This window comes from Suricata suricatta, chromosome 9 (genome assembly GCF_006229205.1).
Source record: "Suricata suricatta isolate VVHF042 chromosome 9, meerkat_22Aug2017_6uvM2_HiC, whole genome shotgun sequence".
Taxonomy (NCBI): domain Eukaryota; kingdom Metazoa; phylum Chordata; class Mammalia; order Carnivora; family Herpestidae; genus Suricata; species Suricata suricatta.
The window spans coordinates 12,419,354-12,435,770 of record NC_043708.1 but is presented as its reverse complement, the minus strand read 5'-3'; the positions used below and the strand labels follow the sequence as shown (position 1 = coordinate 12,435,770).

Below are 16,417 nucleotides of genomic sequence, written 5' to 3'. Positions count from 1 at the left end.
CCTACATACGATTAAATTAGCTAATTATTCACATAATAATATGCTTCACGGTGAATAAGTTCTGGCAAATGATGACGTTAGTGATGATCAGTTTTAGTGACCACGGTGTGGCAGGTTTCAGGCACTCCCGAATAGAACTTCACATAGATTATTTCATTTAACCTTTCAACAGTTCTGGGAGGCAGCTAACAATGTTATCTGCACGGTTTAGATTTCATGAGGTTATGAACTTAAAGTCACACAGCCAGTGGGTGGCAAACGTAGGACTCAAACAGGAGTCTCACTCCAAATCTAGCCTCTAAATCCAGCTCCAGTGCCACCTCCTCCAGGAAGGCTCCCTGCCCCTCTCCTGTAAGAAGACAGGCCTTTGTGCCTTGGGTCCTCGGTGCTACTCTAGCTCCCTGGGGGTGTGGCCATCGCTGTGCAGACTGCACCGTTTCATGTTAAAGTTAGTGTAAGTGTCTTTCCTCTTAGACGGTGTGGCTCTGGAAGGTAGGAAGCATGGCCTGCATTCAGTGCTCTGAGGGGCTAACAATGCCATGCCCGTGAGAGCGACCTGGTAGATGCTTCTGGAATGAATAAATGAATGAATGAGTACCGTCAACCGGCATGCCACTGTCTGAAATCTGGAAGAGAGTGGTTCCCTCTCTTGGAAAAGCAGGTCTGTGTCCTCTACTCTCCCTGCCTGACTGCGGCTCCGGGTGCCAGAACCTTCACGACCTCAAAGGGTTTCTCGGCGTGGCTGTCATCACCTCCAACCACTTGGGCTGCAAACGAGTGTGGTGCAGTGTGGGACTGAACACTGCCCCTCACTCGGTGACTTTCCCCCATCTCTAGTACAACCAAGCCATTTAAATATGGAGGGTAATGGAGGTTTCTCAGAAATATTATTTTCCTTCCCGGTCAATCCCTTTTAACACCTGCTTCACTAGGGCAGAGACCCTTCCATGTTCTAAACCAGGGACGGATATCAGAGCCTTCAGATATTTACGAATAATAGGTGACTAGTAACAATGGCAACACCATTTAATAGTTAACATCCACTCTTCCTGGCAATAACACCATCGGACCCTTCCATTGGATTAGAATTTGGAAGGAAAAAAAATAAACACGACTATGAATCAGAATGAATGTAACTGATTAAAGAAAATAACCAAAACAGCCTGTATCTTACTGTCTCATAGGACTAAACGGTAAGTGACAAATAGATGCTGTACCAACACAGACTTGGACGTATGTAGGTACCCAACTCGAAATGCTAGTTCTAACCAACACTTTTTTTTTTAAAGCAACCCTCCTCCTTCTCGCCAAAGCAAATGTATTCCCACAGCATACGTGGGGGTGGAAGGGATTATTACCCTAAGAGAAATGGATGAATTGAGGCTTAAAAAAAGGAATCAGATGGAGGAAGGAATAGAAGACTTATTTCTAATTTGAAATCCAAGACTCTGAGGAATCGGCTCCCACATAATCAGGTCCCACAGGTAAGTGAGGGAGGCCAGGAACTCGAGATGTGCTTCTCGCTGACCTAACCCTGTGGGCGGAGCGGCTGCCGTGCCCCACCGAGTCCCTCAGCCACAGGGCACGCAGGCCCGGAAAAGCCACCGCAAAACCAACTGAACCGAGAGCTGACCCAGGCAGGTGAGAGTGGGCCCTAATGGCTGGTCCAGGTTCCGTGACCTATGGTCCAAATGGTCCAGGGGGGATCAGATGCCCTGGAGCTGAGATCTGTATTTTCTCAAGCCAGCTGCTCTCTTCTTCCCTGTCACCAAGGTGCCCCAAAAGAAAATATCATCTTGGGCGCCTGATACGAAGGCCAAGTGCCATCCGATGAACGGATCCCTATGCCCAGGGTTTTCATCGGGGTTCTCCTCGGACCACCCCGTGTGTGAGGGTGGGGAGAGGGGAAGCTGACAGAGTGGCCCTGGGAACTGCAGTGGACAGGCATCTCCCCGTGGTGGAGATGACCCAGAACCAAGGCCACTGACCTCAGGAAGCCGTGAGTCCAAGCTCTGAACCCCTCCCGAGGTTTTCTGACCCATGCCGCTATCACGTGCTGAACCCTGCTGAGACCGCTGCCGCAGACAGGACGCTGGGAACAGCCAGCTCAAGTTGCTGGTGCAGCTGCAGCCTTTACGAAAATCCTTTTTCCGAAGCACACCACGCCTGTGGTCCAGCTCACACAGCCCTCCAGCGTGGCAGCTGTGTGCCGACCCATCTCACCGAAGGGATTTCGGAGGCAGCCGTTTGGTTAAGCGAGAGGCACGATGAATCACGTGGCTTGGTTACCTTCAGTGAGGCGTTGTTTTCACAAGCACGGTCACTGAATGCGTGGCCTCTATTTGTATTCCAGCTGTCCCTTCTGTCCGTTCTGGTGGCATTAGGTAAGCGGCTCTCGTCTGAAGGGTGTGCACCTCCCGCCCCCCTCCTGTCTTCCCAGCGCCTAGCAGATACACCAGATCTGAGACGAACCCTGCCCACCTGGCCACTAGTCAAGCATCCAAGTGCAGGGACAAGGGACAAGAGTTACACTGCGTGGGACAAAACTCGTTTGCTGGAGACGTCAGTAGGCACAGCTTGCGTGTTTGCTTGGGGTCCAGGCTGCCCTCTGCTTCCCAGCCCCAGGACCAACTCGGATGCCTCATGTGCACGAACATGGAAAGGATGATGGGGCCGGTGGCTGTGCCCCAAGTCCCCTCTCTCTGCCGGCCACCCCCATTCTCCCTGCCTAATGCCACAGCAGCGACACCTGGCCTCCCCACCTTTTTTTTTTTTTTTCCAGAAAAGAAACAGAGCTCCAGAAATCCCCCACGGCTGCTGAACCTCTCTACTGATTTCCCCTCCGTTCCGAAATGATTCAATATTATCCGTCATGAGACTTGATTCCGCTGCCCGTTTCTGAGAAGCCGTGCCCCCCAAAACAATTCAAGTAAGCAGGAAAAGGCAGCAGCTTCCCTTCTTAAAGACCCCGGATACCACACAGCGATGCCAATGACTAAGCATTCTTGCCAGAGAGCTCTGCTTACAATTTTTCATTTTTAACGGGAAAAGGACGTCTGTTTCTTGAGATAGGGCTTGAAAGTAACTCAGTCCAACACAGCAGACCGGTGGCAGCCGGTGACCTTTTCACAGCTGCCACCTGCGCTGGAAGGCCCCGGCCGTCCTCGGGATGGAAGGAGACGGCCACTCTAGCCCGTGACGACCTGTCTCTTACTTTTGTGAAGGGGGAGGAGACTCCACTCTCACAGGGACATTATCCCTGTACCACCCCCGATTTCTGCTGGAGGCGGTCCTGGGGCTGGGGGTGGGCTCCTCGCTGTGCTGAGCGAGGTGTCCCTCCAGCTCCCCTCTTCGTAGCACGTCTGCCAGGGTGACAGGGATGTGGGGTTCTAGTGCTTTCTAGGCAACCGCCGGCCCTGCCCGATTCCCACTGACAACCAGGCCTCCTGCTCGTGGGCTCCTCTGATCAACAACTCTGGTCCCCTAGACCAATTCCAGTCCCCAACAACTCTGGTATCTAGGCGATACTTTCCTTTTACACGGAGTGGAAAAGAGACTAAGACAGCCAAGAAACTCAGGACAGCCACCCCCCCCCCCCCCCCCCCCCCCCCCCCCCCCCCCCCCCCCCCCCCCCCCCCCCCCCCCCCCCCCCCCGCTTTCCTCTCCCGGGTCCCAAGACAAGATCACAATTTCCAAGTGACTAACAGAGTATCAGGCACAGCTGAAACCCGACAGTATGTGTCTTCTCCTGAAGGGGGAAAGGTCTCCCCAGGGAAAGCTTTAGGGAAGGACCGCACCGAGCAGGGAGCGCTGGGGGGTGCAGGGGTGCCCCAGCATGCTGCCGGCGGGTGCTGGCAGGGTCGGGCGCCACACGGGAAGCGTGGAGGGAAGCCGTTCACAAGCGTGCAGGAAGATGCCAGCTGTCGGAGGGAGCCAAGCCGTGGCTCTGGGCTGGAGACAGTACCTTCTGGAGGATGACACCAGGCAGATGCTCTCATCGCCAGCACAAACCCTCCCTGTTGCATATTCATGAGGCTGGGTCTTTGCTCTCAAGCACCGGGAAGGCTGTGTTTGTCTTTCAATGTGGCTTAGGGGGAAAGCGGTCCGGGTTTTTGGGTGAGGGTCTAATTACTGGACCCCACTTCTTAACTTCTGTCTGAGTGCCATTTGTTACTGGCTTGTCAATCTCCTAAAAGGTCTATTCAATCTTGTTTAAGGAAAGACACCGCAGAACTAATTGGGGAGAATTAATTTTAATTTCATTAAGAAGAAGTTCGTACTTGAATCATCAGGGCTGGTGGTTTTTAATTGCCATCCCTCAAAAGCAGCGGGGTCATCATTAAGAGTAACTTTTTCATATTTAGATTAAAAAAAAAACCCCAACTTTCTTCTGCTAAGCAGGAGCAGAGGGTGAAATATACACCCAACAGACTAGTCATTTCCTGATCATGAGATATATTTTTAAATGTCACAAAACGCAAGGTCGATAATAAAATGCTAGCCCTAAGAAAAGGGGAAAAAACCAACGACCTTGAGTCTGTTTCTTAACCTTCTTTCATTCCAGGGGTTTGTTTCTCATGAGTCTGTTTATTCTCTTCTCTGGGTTACACGTTCCTAAAAGGGGCAGCACCTCGACCGGAACCAGTGATATGAAAAACTGAGCCAAGAACCCAAGTCGGCGTTCTTGATTTGAGCGCGTTCTTGGAGAGGCGAATAAAACGTCAACACACGTTTCCTCCAAGGTAAGGACTGTAAGGGCGCTCGAGAGTGGGGCCGCCTGGGGTCCCCGGGTCTGAGGAGTGGCGAGCAGTGTGGACAGAGCCTTGTGTCCCAGTCGGGCTCCTCCCATCTGGCAGCCACATCCCTGTGGGAACCACAGCTGCCTTGTCACTTGGGAGGGGGCACCTGACCGAGGCTTGACATCAAGGAGGTGCTCTTGGTATACCATAAAGGCATGGGGGAACAGAATCAGTAAGCTGACATCCCTACAGATGGGGAAACTAAGGTGGACAGAAAGTAAATGAGTTCCCTGGGTTCTTCCGCAGAACTGGCCCTTGAACCTAGGTTTCCTGGCTTTGGACTGAGCTGGGCTGGTTTCCACAGACGACAGTGAAGTCCCTTGTACGGATGTATCAAGCCTCACTGTGACTAGTAAGGGCTGCCTGAAGATTTTAATGTAACCTGACTTTCTGGAAGTCAAATCTTTTTAATGTATCCAAGGAGCCTAATATTGAAGGAACTTTGGTGGTGAAATCTTTTTTTTTTTTCTGCGAAGACCCCTAATGTGCTGACAGTACCAAACATATCTCTTCTATTATGGACTTGTATTTATTTAAAAGTTGTTTTATCTGTATTGACACTTTTAGAACCCAGAGATAAAGTCACATCTAAGCTGAGGCGGATAGCAGAGGGGAAATCAACTCCCTGAGGGGTATATTTGTTATAAGTAGTAAAGGCTCAGATCATTCAAACGCATTGGATCACCATATACATGAGCATGTCCCAGAATGCAGTCCCTGGAATACGGATTCCACAGGGTGGGGAAAATGATGAAATTAGCTTGGGAACAGGGAGGGAGTCAAACTTCAGAGCCCTGAATTTTTTAAACTGCAGGACTTCTCAGAGCCTTTAATGGGCTAAAGTGAACTGTCAGTCTCTAAGAGGGAGATGCAATATTTCCCAAAAAATATTTGCCCAGAGAGAAATCAGCAGTCTAGGAAACATCCTTTGAAAGAGGTGAAACTTCACTCATGCCTTCAAAGAATTCCACGTAAAGTATTGAAATTTTGGTAGATGTGGGTTAAATTTTATGGTAACTGTTTAGCTTGTTTTAGGAAAATTCATGATTCGAATGCTTTTCTATGTAGCAATAATGGTTAAACTGGAAAAAAATGTCAAGATTCAACTGGTTCCCTCTACCTAAAATTCACAGATGACCCGCACCAGGGAGGCTGAGTGCCTCAGGCTTCCTTTTGGTGCCAGCAGGGCTGCTGACCAATCCACGCATGCCCTTACTTGGGCATCTTTCCCACACTGCCTTAATCCCTCCCAGAGAAGTACTGCCTCCTCAGGGCTTAAGCCCAAGCTGTGGCCAGAATGCATTAGACTCTCTCGGGAGAGACGGCCCCTGGGGGGGGGGGGCAGGGTGGGCAAGCAGGTGGCAGCCTCACGGCCACACCCTCCCAGCATTCCCAGCGGTCAACAATGACAGCACACGGGCGCAGTGGGGGGAGAAGCGTGACTCTGGAGACCCTCAGAAAGGTTAATAGATAGATTGGTAAACTACTTACTAACTGAAAAAAGGGAGGGGAAACCATGAAAGTGTACTTCTGGAGAGTTGCCTTGGAATAACAAACCAAATCAAAAATTAAAACCAAGAAATGAAACATTTGAAAAATCAAAATTAAGGCTCAAAAAAGCAAATTGAGTTCTAATAACCTTCCAACTGTAAGTCTGGTTGTCTCAAGTTAGAGTTCAATTCAAGAGTGACACATGTTTTTCCACTAACAATGATTTTTTTTTTTAAACCAAAGAAAGGCCAACTGGGCATTCCCCTCTACAGTTAAACGTTCACCAGGCACATGAGAGCTGACCGATTCGTGTAATGTGTTTTGTTCCCAGAGCAGGAAATTCCAAAGGGAAGGGAAAAATAATCAGACAAGCGCTTTTCAGATCTTTCCACCACTAACCCTAATCGTGATTCTAACACTTTGTAGGCTCGTTTTTGCTCCTATGAAGTCAAAGGACCCGGGAGAGAAATGAATAGAGCTTAGGGCCCATCGTTCTCTCTCTCCTAACCAAAGGAGCTGGGATTCAAATTCATTACGATTCTAATCAAGAAATTTTACATTCATCAGTAACCTGTGGTATGTCTTCCCCTTCTCAAACTAAATGTTGTTATCTATGGGGAAGAAAGAGATTTTTGGGCACATTGGTCTTGGTGTAGAACACCAGGTTACGGGCGAGGCACTCCCTAAAGATGGGAAGATCATTCATAGTTTTTTCAAAGAATAAACAGCTGAGTCCTTCACGGGACACGGCACATTCAGCAGAAAGCCCAGTGGGTGCTCATCGCCCTAAAAATTTACTGATTAATCTGATATCCAGTGCTTCCCTGAAGAGCCGGGATTTCAGCACTGAAAGGTCTAAAGGAGCGCAGGGCTCCTTGGATGGTGTCGACAGAGGTGGGTTTGCGGGGTGACAGGAGTGACGGGCCAGTGGGAATACATCATGCTATTCTGGAATGCTAAGATCCCATTTTAAGACCAGAAAACTGGGCAACAGTCAGTGTGAAAAAAAAAAAAACCAGCTTCTCTGGAAAACCTGAAGGTGGCAATTGCCTGAAGGCATTGTATTAAGAGAAAATGTCTATTTTAAGAAGTGGATTAAAAACAACCTAAGCAGTTTATAAACATTATCTTCATCTTGCGTTTCATGAAGCTGGGATCGCAAAGTTCAGCACACTTACTATGCAGGGAAGTAAAGCCAGAGTGCTTCCTGGTTTGGATGATTTATTTTAGGTGATAGCCTCACTTCTGGCCTGACTGTCTGTGTGTGTGTGTGTGTGTGTGTGTGTGTGTGTGTGTGTGTCTAACACGGCAGGTTTAGCATCCCAAAGATGGGCACATTTGAGGAGGCCGTTCTGACAGCGCCCCCCGCTTAGAGGCTTTTGTTCTGCATATAACTGAGCATCTAGGACAAAGATGAGCCCTTATAAATCATGGATACAGAGATTAAGTTTTCTGGCAGTGCTTTGGGCAAAGTGGACATTAAACAAATACATGAAAGGAAGCAAGCCTGGACCCTCCTGGGGAGACCCAAAGTTGGGTCCCATCTAAGGACCTTACCAACCAGTGTTTCATTTTATTACAGGAATCTCTCTCTCTCGCTCTCTCACTTTTAAATGGACAGGTCCCCAAACACTATAAAACAGACTTTCAAATTTCTGTATTATTTAAAAGCAAGATTAGATTAAAATACTGTCTAATTTCCCTGCAGGATTTCATGGGTTTTCACCCAAACCCTACATTTTCCTTCCCTGCAAATGGAAAACAATTTATAGCATTGCTTCCCAAGATGTGGTAACCCATTGGTTTTGGAATCCTAAGTGGGTGTTCTGTAAATCCAGATGCCTGGGCTCGGGCTCCGGCCGAGGGAGTCACAAGCTCTAGGGGTGGGGGTTCGGGGGATTGATCTGGGGTTTTCAAAGCTCTTCGTGTTCCTTTAATGCACAGCAGCATTTGAGAGCCACAAATTTAAAGGGCATACGGCCATTATCTTTAGGATATCACCTTGATCACTGTATGCTTGTTGAATTAATTTCTAAATAGAAAATCAGAAATATACAGAAATAAGTTATTTGCAAAATGTTCTAATTTGCCTTTTTAAGCATTTACATTAACTCGAGGAAAGCATACAGGTAACCAAGGACAGGACGTAATTGTCTAGGAAAGCTTCTGTTTATTCTGCTCAAAACAGATTTCCTTTCCTCTTCAAAGAGGAGGCTGGAACTTGGGCACCAATGTCTCTTTCTGCCCCAAACAGCTTTTGGATTTTCAAATTAGCAAGATTTTCCCCTCAGATAAATTTGATGGGAGTTTCCTATCCAGCTTATCAGTTAGGAAGATTATCAGAAAATGAAACATCAGGCAAATGAAGCAGGTCTAACAAGAAAGGAAAAACCATAAAGCATGTTTACACAGAGAGGGCTCCCGGCGGGGACCTGGGTCATTGAATGAATGAGCTGCAGGGGGCCACATAAAGATGTCAGGTTTGGGAGAATGAAGATGAGGAGATACAAACAGGTGGAGAGGAGATTCGGTTCTTGAAAGAGAAGAGGAGGAGGAGGAATCTGACACTAAAAAAGTGAAAGAGAAAAAAAAAAGAATAAAGGCAAAAAAAAAGCTTTAGAAACACAAAGGAAAAAATAAACTAGCTTTTCATATACTCACATAAGCTGCAAAGAAAATGAGGTCATGTAATAGACAATCATTCCCATTCTGGACAATAGATACAAGTGCTTTTCGAAGAAAACAAATTTGTTGGTCCCCACCCCCACCACGGACTAACTGTTCTGCAAACCACATCACGGAGTAAAAATAACTCAGATTTACCTGGGTACAGACTAGGCAGCATGATCCGCTGACAATGACACCTCTTTAACCCACAATATCCAGGACATTCTAGAGGAAACCGCTTTTCATTTGGAAAGATGCAATAGGCCCTGGCAATTCCTAGATTTGTTTTTAGGAGAAGCACTTGTATAAGAAGTTTACTTGAAAGGTTAGGTCTTCCTGGGTAGAGGTGCTGAGCTATGAGGACATGTCTTAGCCCCAGCGTCAGGACAACAGAGGGCTAAGCTCTCTAAGCTGGGCCGTGGTGGGGCGCATGGGCTGGGGCACTTGGGAAAGGAAGCCGGGATCGCCTCATTTGTGTCTCACAGCTGGAGACACGCACAGTAGGACGGAGACCACCACGGCTGCGTGAAAAATTTTCCCGGACACAATGGACCAAACTTTCATGCTAAAAGAATGACTTTGCTCTGGACAGGTGTCCAGTAATATCTACCAACGATTAAAGATAAACCTCCTTACTCCACATCCTGTTTTGAAGGCAAAAGGAAGAAAAAAAAATTTTTTTCATCCTCTATTTAAGGAACTACCAACTTATTCCTAAGAAAAGACAATGATTCATAGCTTCAACGTTAAGACTGTCACTTTATTTGATTCCTTTTTTTCCATGGCTGGGACCTATCAGAGGTGGGGGGACGGGGGCTGGAGGGGATGCTGGAAGGGAAATCATGTTGGGGATTTTTCAATTTGTCCATTTAATGAACTCAGTGCCCACTCTCTTAGCCACAGAGGACTTGGCCAATCTGAAGTTTCTGGACAAGAGTCCCCCTTACATTATCCCACAGATGCTCACGTGGGCTATTTTGGGGGTAAAAAACCATACCTCATTAGTTAACTACGTCCAAAATCAATAATGATGAGCCTGCACCTTACAGCGACCCAGAGGTATAATACTAGCATTGTACTTATGTATTTTTAAAATTCTTATCTATACTGAAGTTTTAGGACCCACAATGTGATGTCTGAGACGTGCCTTAAAATCCTCTCTGAGAACTAAGTGTGGGACAGGAGAGGTGGATGGAAGAGGAGTACTAGTTGCTGAAAGCTGGTGGTAGGTCTGTGGGGATGCATGATATTAGTATCTCTACTTTGGTATGTTTGAAAGTTTTCTATAGTAAAAAAATTTTTTTTGAAAAGGAGACACATTTTGTTCTGCAAACAAAACCAAGGAGCCCAGAGGGTGTATCTGCACGCTGGCCGACGGAGAACGGGCAGGGTCACGGCGGTGAAGTTCACCATGGCTCTGGCCGCATCCTTGCCGAAGCCAACACTGTGGCTTCGCTTGTGTCAGATGCCCGTGCCCTTTAAGTGAGGGCGTTTAGGAAAGAAGAGAGGACCAGGTGTCACATGGACCAAGACTGTCAGCAAAATGTCACCTGCCAGGGCTGGGTTCTCTCAGATGGTCACTCGGTTTGGATTCAGGAGCTTTTCTACCACGGGTTAAGTTCCTTTTCTCTTTTTTTCTATAGCCTAGTTGCCTTTGTAAGTGAGCAGAGGTGTAGTGGATAGTCACAATCTGCCAGCCTTTCCCCTCACCTGCACTGCAGCCTGTGGCAAAGGGAAGGAAGAAGATGGCCAAGATCCTCAAGGGGCGGGTAAGTCCAGAGTGTGACAGCGGTGCGCCACGGGATGCTACGCTGTTGTAAAGAATGTGGTCATTCTGTATGGATGGATATGGAGGGGACTTTAGGACAGGGCGTGAAGTGCAAAGCACCAGGCACTGCACAGCACATGCACATAGCAATATGCTATTTTTCATGTCTGGGGACATGGAAGTGATATCTCTGAGTATCTGAATGAAAAAACACTGGAAAGGCAAACCAAAACCTTAATAAAAATGGTTACCTTTGGGGAAAAACAAGATGGAGGCACAGGGATGGGAGCAAAAACTTCTCTATGGCCCCTTCGAACCAAGTCCTAAAATCCGTGTGTTGTTCACAAGGGAGGCCATCCACACAGGTGTATGAACAAGAATGGGCTGGCCCTCGGACAGCCCTCCGACACACTCCCCTCCCCCGAGTTGAACTACAGAAAACTGGGCTCCATTCATCAAGATGGAGGCACCCTTTCCATTTTTAGGTGAGCTTTTCTAAATTTCGTCTCTTTGCTTTCAACTGTCATGTACTACCCTCGTTTACCACCACGGGCAACTGGCCTCCTGAAGTGACTGGCCTCCTGAGTGACTGGCGGTGTGTAAGCCAACAGTCGGGGCCCCGGGGGCCAGCTGGGAAATGAAGTCTTACACGGATTCCGGTAAGAATTTTCCTGTAGGGACACTACAATGACAATAACAGAATGGTCAGTGGCCAGGCCCGGGAGGCTGTGGTTTTCTCCTGCTGTGCTGGCAATCCGGCCTCCGACCACCTGGGCTCTCAGAGTGAGTGACAGAGCAGATGCAGAAACCCCAGCCTGCGCCACAGACGCCCCCCACCTGGACACTACGGCATCTGAGAGGGTCACACCTGAAGAGGGGACTCTTGAGGTCTCTAGGGAGCATGTGCCCCGGGGCAAAGAGGAGAACAAATAACAGGGTCTTTCTTATTTTCCACCACTCTCTGTATTTCATGTGATGTGGCATTTCAGGTTTTGGGACTTCAGGGGAAATTAAGGTCCAGGCCAGCTGGAAGGAAAGGGGGTCTGCATTCAGTATGATGGTCCTCACAGGATTGTGAGGAGGGGGCGATGGGGCACGAGCTTCCCGGCCTCCCCCGCGTGGCCCGGCTTCCCCTTGCAGTGGCCAGTCCAGACAGCCTTTCCAGCAACAAGGGCTTCCACAAGGTCTCTGGGAGCACTTCTGTGCTATTCAAAGCCAGAGGCCCCCCTCCAAGGACTGCTGGTCAACGGGAAGGGGGCGGTCAGGCCACTGCAAGGGGGGAGGGTGGTTCTCTGTGGCTTTGTCTTCCGCATTTGGAGCACTAGCTGCCAATGTTAAACCTCACGGCTCTGCAATTCATGCTACACCCAGTACCCAACACTCCTTTGCCCTAGGAGCCCTGGGGCCTTGGGGTCAGACTTCTGAAGCCGACTTCAAATTTGGTAAAAGGGAGCCTAGTGCATGAATGGGGTTTGCAGACAGCTATGAGCGTGGGCCTGGGTGGGTAGCACCTCTGGCCCCGAGAGATGGGTATTTCTTTCCATCCTGCCAGGGGCGAGGGCTTCCAGGAGACGGCTGTGCGTACCTCAGGGCTGCTCCCTGGCTTCCTCTGGAAAGGCTCGGTCAGGAGAAGGCCTGGGAGGCTCCTTCCATGAAGCCAGCCCATAAGAGAGCAGGCACACCCAGATGGGGTGAAGCCTTGCACAGGCCCTCTGCGGGGCAGGGGGAGAGAAAGTAGAGCCAGCCTTCCAATGATGCTGTGAAACGGTCTCCGAGGCTCGAAGCAGGGGGAGTTTCTTTACCTCCTCCAAACCGCCCCCGAATGGTTGGTGTGACTATTAGCATGACTTGTTTGGAGGCTTGGAAATACCCGGGCAGATGTGGGAACACAAACGAAGAGGTGTCCCTATCTGCTCAGAAGGCAGCAAGTGTGCAGGCCTTCACGTGGGGACAGGGGCATCAGAAGCTCGGAACCCATCTGTGTCCCTAAAGGGCCTTTTGGCCAGGGGTGGGGGTGGGGAGGGTGTTCCTAGGTGCAACTGATTAAAAATCAAAACCCGATTTCAGCAAGGTCTGAAGCCTAAAGAGAGAGAAAGAGAGAGAGAGACAGAGACAGAAAAGCAGAGGGGAAGCTTCACAGGGATGGGAATGATCTAATTTTAATTTTGAATTTTAGGCTCTGAGAACAAGGGAAAAAATAGACAAGATTTCAAAGGGCTCCGCCGGGCAGGCACTATTGCATCCCACGCTGTGAACATGCGCTTGACGAGGCGCTGGAGAAAACGCGCCCCGACTGGAGTTGAACCTAGTTGCGTGAGGCGTGTTTCCAAGCCAGTCCCTGGCAGTCACCACCCCGCGCCCCTCGGGGCCGGGCCCCACGCTCTCGTGGACACCGGTTGGTCCCCTCTGGTCTTGTATTCTCACCTGTCTCGGGATCGCTGAAGTCTGGCAAAGTAATTGTGTTAAGCTGTCGTCTGTCAGCAATGGTTCTATCTAAGAGGCTGCTCCCACGTCCAGAGTCACTGCAAAACACAGCTACAGAGGTCAGTCATTTGAAGGGGGGCGGGGGGAAGACACAGACGTCACCACCACGGACCCCTGAAACACCGCAACACACCTTTTGTGCGTTTTTGATGCTCTTTCACACCCTCTCCCTGGACTTCCAGGAATCCGGCTTCCGGCCAGGCCTGGGATCACGTTCCATGTTCATGGTCACCAACACACATAAACCACACCCACAGACCCTTGCTAATTTTAGCCCCTTTTGCGTCATTATAAGACACTTGAAAGAAGACTTGAAGGCAGGGACTCCATCTGCCTCAGGGCGGGGAACGGACGGATTCGCGTTCTGTGTTGCAAGTCTTGGAACTCATCAAGCCCAGAAACACACACTGTCCTTTATTAATCAACGTCTGCACCTAAGTCACGGCCCGGGGAAGTCACCTGCCTGGGGCATTTCTAGAAGACCCTAATGCCTAGGCCCCTCTCCAGACAAATCCATGAGCATTTCTGGTGCAGCCAACATTTTTCTAAGCTCCCCAGAGGGCTCTGACGCGCAGCGAGATCTGAGAACACCTGGCCCCTGCTTCTCCTTTCCAAGGGCAACCACAGCCGGGGCTTCGTCTGTGTCCCTATTTAGCAGATAAGGAAAGGGGGTTGTCAGGTCACATGGCAGCTGCAGCTGGCACTACTGGTCGGCAAGTCACGTGGGAGACCCCATCATCAGGCTCTGGGTGGAATGAAACACAGGTAGGGGACCGGAGCCCATACAGACTCTGGTTTTATTTTGTTCTAAGAAGTTTGTAAGCAAAACAATGGCATTCTTCCTTTTTTCCTCTATCATGAGATTCCATCAAAGGAGCTCCAAAACACAGCCCATCTTATCTCTGCAAGCTTGAGTCTATGATGCTTTTCTTTGAATCTATGTTGTTCGTCAATCTGGGGGCCCTGGGAGTGTTATTCTGTTGTTGTTAAGAAGTTCAAATTCTATAACACAATTTCCTTCCTTTCCTTGCTGAAAGTGATGCAAACAAGATTTGGTATGAAACTTAATATGGTTCACAGGCTGCAATTTCCACATCCAGTGATGTAGTTAGAGAAATCCACAGGAAACAGACGGAAACTTGCCTCCGTACAGACTACTTGTCAGCCTATACTTATTATATCACTGGATACGCGTTTTTTTGGAAACTTCTATTCATTATTTCCACAATTAAGAGATAATAAATGTCTCTGAGCCGAAGACAACACAAAAGTACATGCAAATGTTCATTAATCACATTACTGACTGAACAGTTCCAACACTGGTCTGTTAACGTATGTATTTTTAATATAAATATGATGAAAATGTTACAAAGAGCTGTCTGAATATTGCAATGGCTCCTCACTTAGGAGCTTCTCAGGAGATGTTATCTCAACATATAGTGGTTTTTTTTTTTTTCCATCTCCTGGGGGATTCCAGGGTACAAGATAAGGTGGTGTTGTTGCAAAGGAAGGATTTGCCTGGAATTTCGATGGACCAAATCTGAAGAAGGGGATCAGGAGCGTTTGTTTTGGCCATGACCCTCCAGGCTTCCTATCTCACTACGTTTCTTAGCCCGGGGTTGGCTGTCACGTGTGCTGATGGGTCCTGGAAGCCAGCTGGGGCTGAGGGTGGGGGTCTGGGATCTTATATCTGTCCCTAACAAGTAGGTCACTGTGGGTCTACCCCTCATCGGTGAAGACAAGGACTGTCTTCCTATATACAGCCGTGCCAGGCCGAACTGAGGTCACGTGCACAGAGCATTCAGAAGATTTATAACTTTTAGGTGTATTCCGTGCATCGTTAGCAATTCACTTACCCACAGACATGCAGCTGGGGTTTGTACAGCTGGCTCATTTTGGAGGACCACTATTCCTCGCATTCTGGGCCAATGATAAGGGTGGGAAAGCTGATTTAAGGGCCTCCTACTCTAAATGCCAGCAACCGCAACTAAAACCCAAATCGTGACTCGTGAATGACCCAGGACCTACTTCCTCTCCGCCGGCCGAGCAACTGGATGCAGCTACATCCCATAATACCTCTTCTGTAGTTCCTTTCGAAAACAGTACATAAGCAACAATTCACTCTTCAACACGGAGACCCTTTGGTATTCCTCCCTGAATGTTGGGACTGAGGATTCGGCTGGTGACTTTAAGCAACTGTTAGTTCCACATTTGTGGGGTGCGGAGCCTTAACCCATCAAGATTTGCCTTTGCTATGAGCCCTGGAATGTGAAGGAAGGGGTAAAGGGAGGCCCTGGCCAACCCTGGGGTCCCTTTGACTCTCTCTGGCCAGTCTGTCTCACAAAAGCCTTCTTCTCTCCCTCCGGGACCCTGCTTGGGCCCCTCCCTTGCACCACCCTCTCCCCCTTCACTACCCAGTTCGTAATGCCCAGCGCTTCCCGCTGCCAGGAGCACCTCTCAAGGAGGATGGCAGGGAGGGAAGCAAAGCCATTCCTGGTCAGCGGTGCTAGGAGACAGTTTAGGGAGAGGACAGCAGTAGGAGCCCCAGACCCACAGTACGTAAGCTACAGATCTCCAGGTAGGGAGCTGCACAGGTGTAAGTAACTTCTGCTCCCTGCTCACACTGTGTGATGGTTAAAGTTATACCAGAAACTGGAAGTTTCCCTTGGGAATCCTCATCACCTTCCATAGTACACAGAGGAGGTCAGACAAGCTGGCGTTGGGCTAAGGAGTCAGAGCTCGGGAGTTCCTGTTGCAACCCAGCCTCTCACACCCAGCTGCTAACCTAGCACCTGGCACACGTAAGTGCTGGGTGTGAGAGAGGAGCCTCGGAGAGGACACCAGAGAGGAGACAGCGGGGAGAGGAGAGAACGGTGTTCTCCAGGCCTCTTACGGCTGGGTAATAAGAACCAAGGTACGTTCCAGTATCCCTGGCCCTCGATTCTCATCAAATGGGTGTCATAGAACATGACATGTGCCTGTTTCATGGGGCTGCTCTGAAGATGAAATGAGAGCCTGCTTTGGAAACAGAGAAGCTTCACCAAAATGCTGGTGACGATTAGCAGGGAGGCGCTTCCAACTTCCAAAAGAGGTTAGAGTAGAGAAAGCGTCTTTTCTTTTAAATAAAAACGTTAAGTGCTATTTGTTAGGAAGTGATTGAAACAGGACTGAGGAAGAAAACAATTTTCTTTTGATTATATGGCTCCAT

General features: G+C 49.0%; 1 protein-coding gene and 1 long non-coding RNA gene across 6 annotated transcripts in view; one reads left to right on the top strand and one right to left on the bottom strand.

Moving 5' to 3' along the window:
• Positions 1-16,417, bottom strand: part of TTC7B (tetratricopeptide repeat domain 7B) — a 223,343-nt gene that overhangs the window by 48,502 nt on the left and 158,424 nt on the right. For 2 of the 4 annotated variants that reach the window (XM_029950403.1, XM_029950405.1), the window contains exons 16-18: positions 13,150-13,247; positions 8,699-8,857; positions 6,291-6,341 (exon numbers count right to left, since the gene is read on the bottom strand). In XM_029950403.1, the coding sequence (XP_029806263.1) occupies positions 6,291-6,341; positions 8,699-8,857; positions 13,150-13,247 (308 nt within the window). The remainder of the gene's footprint in view (positions 1-6,290; positions 6,342-8,698; positions 8,858-13,149; positions 13,248-16,417) is intronic. The other 2 variants (XM_029950404.1, XM_029950406.1) reach the window with 2 other exon arrangements.
• LOC115300845 lies at positions 1,448-14,482 on the top strand. Of its 2 annotated transcripts, none has more exons than XR_003912882.1 (6): positions 1,448-1,484; positions 2,783-2,929; positions 4,622-4,742; positions 10,601-10,726; positions 11,074-11,210; positions 12,902-14,482. It is a non-coding gene; the product is annotated as an uncharacterized LOC115300845 (long non-coding RNA). The 2 variants fall into 2 exon arrangements; XR_003912883.1 differs by having other exon boundaries at positions 4,565-4,742.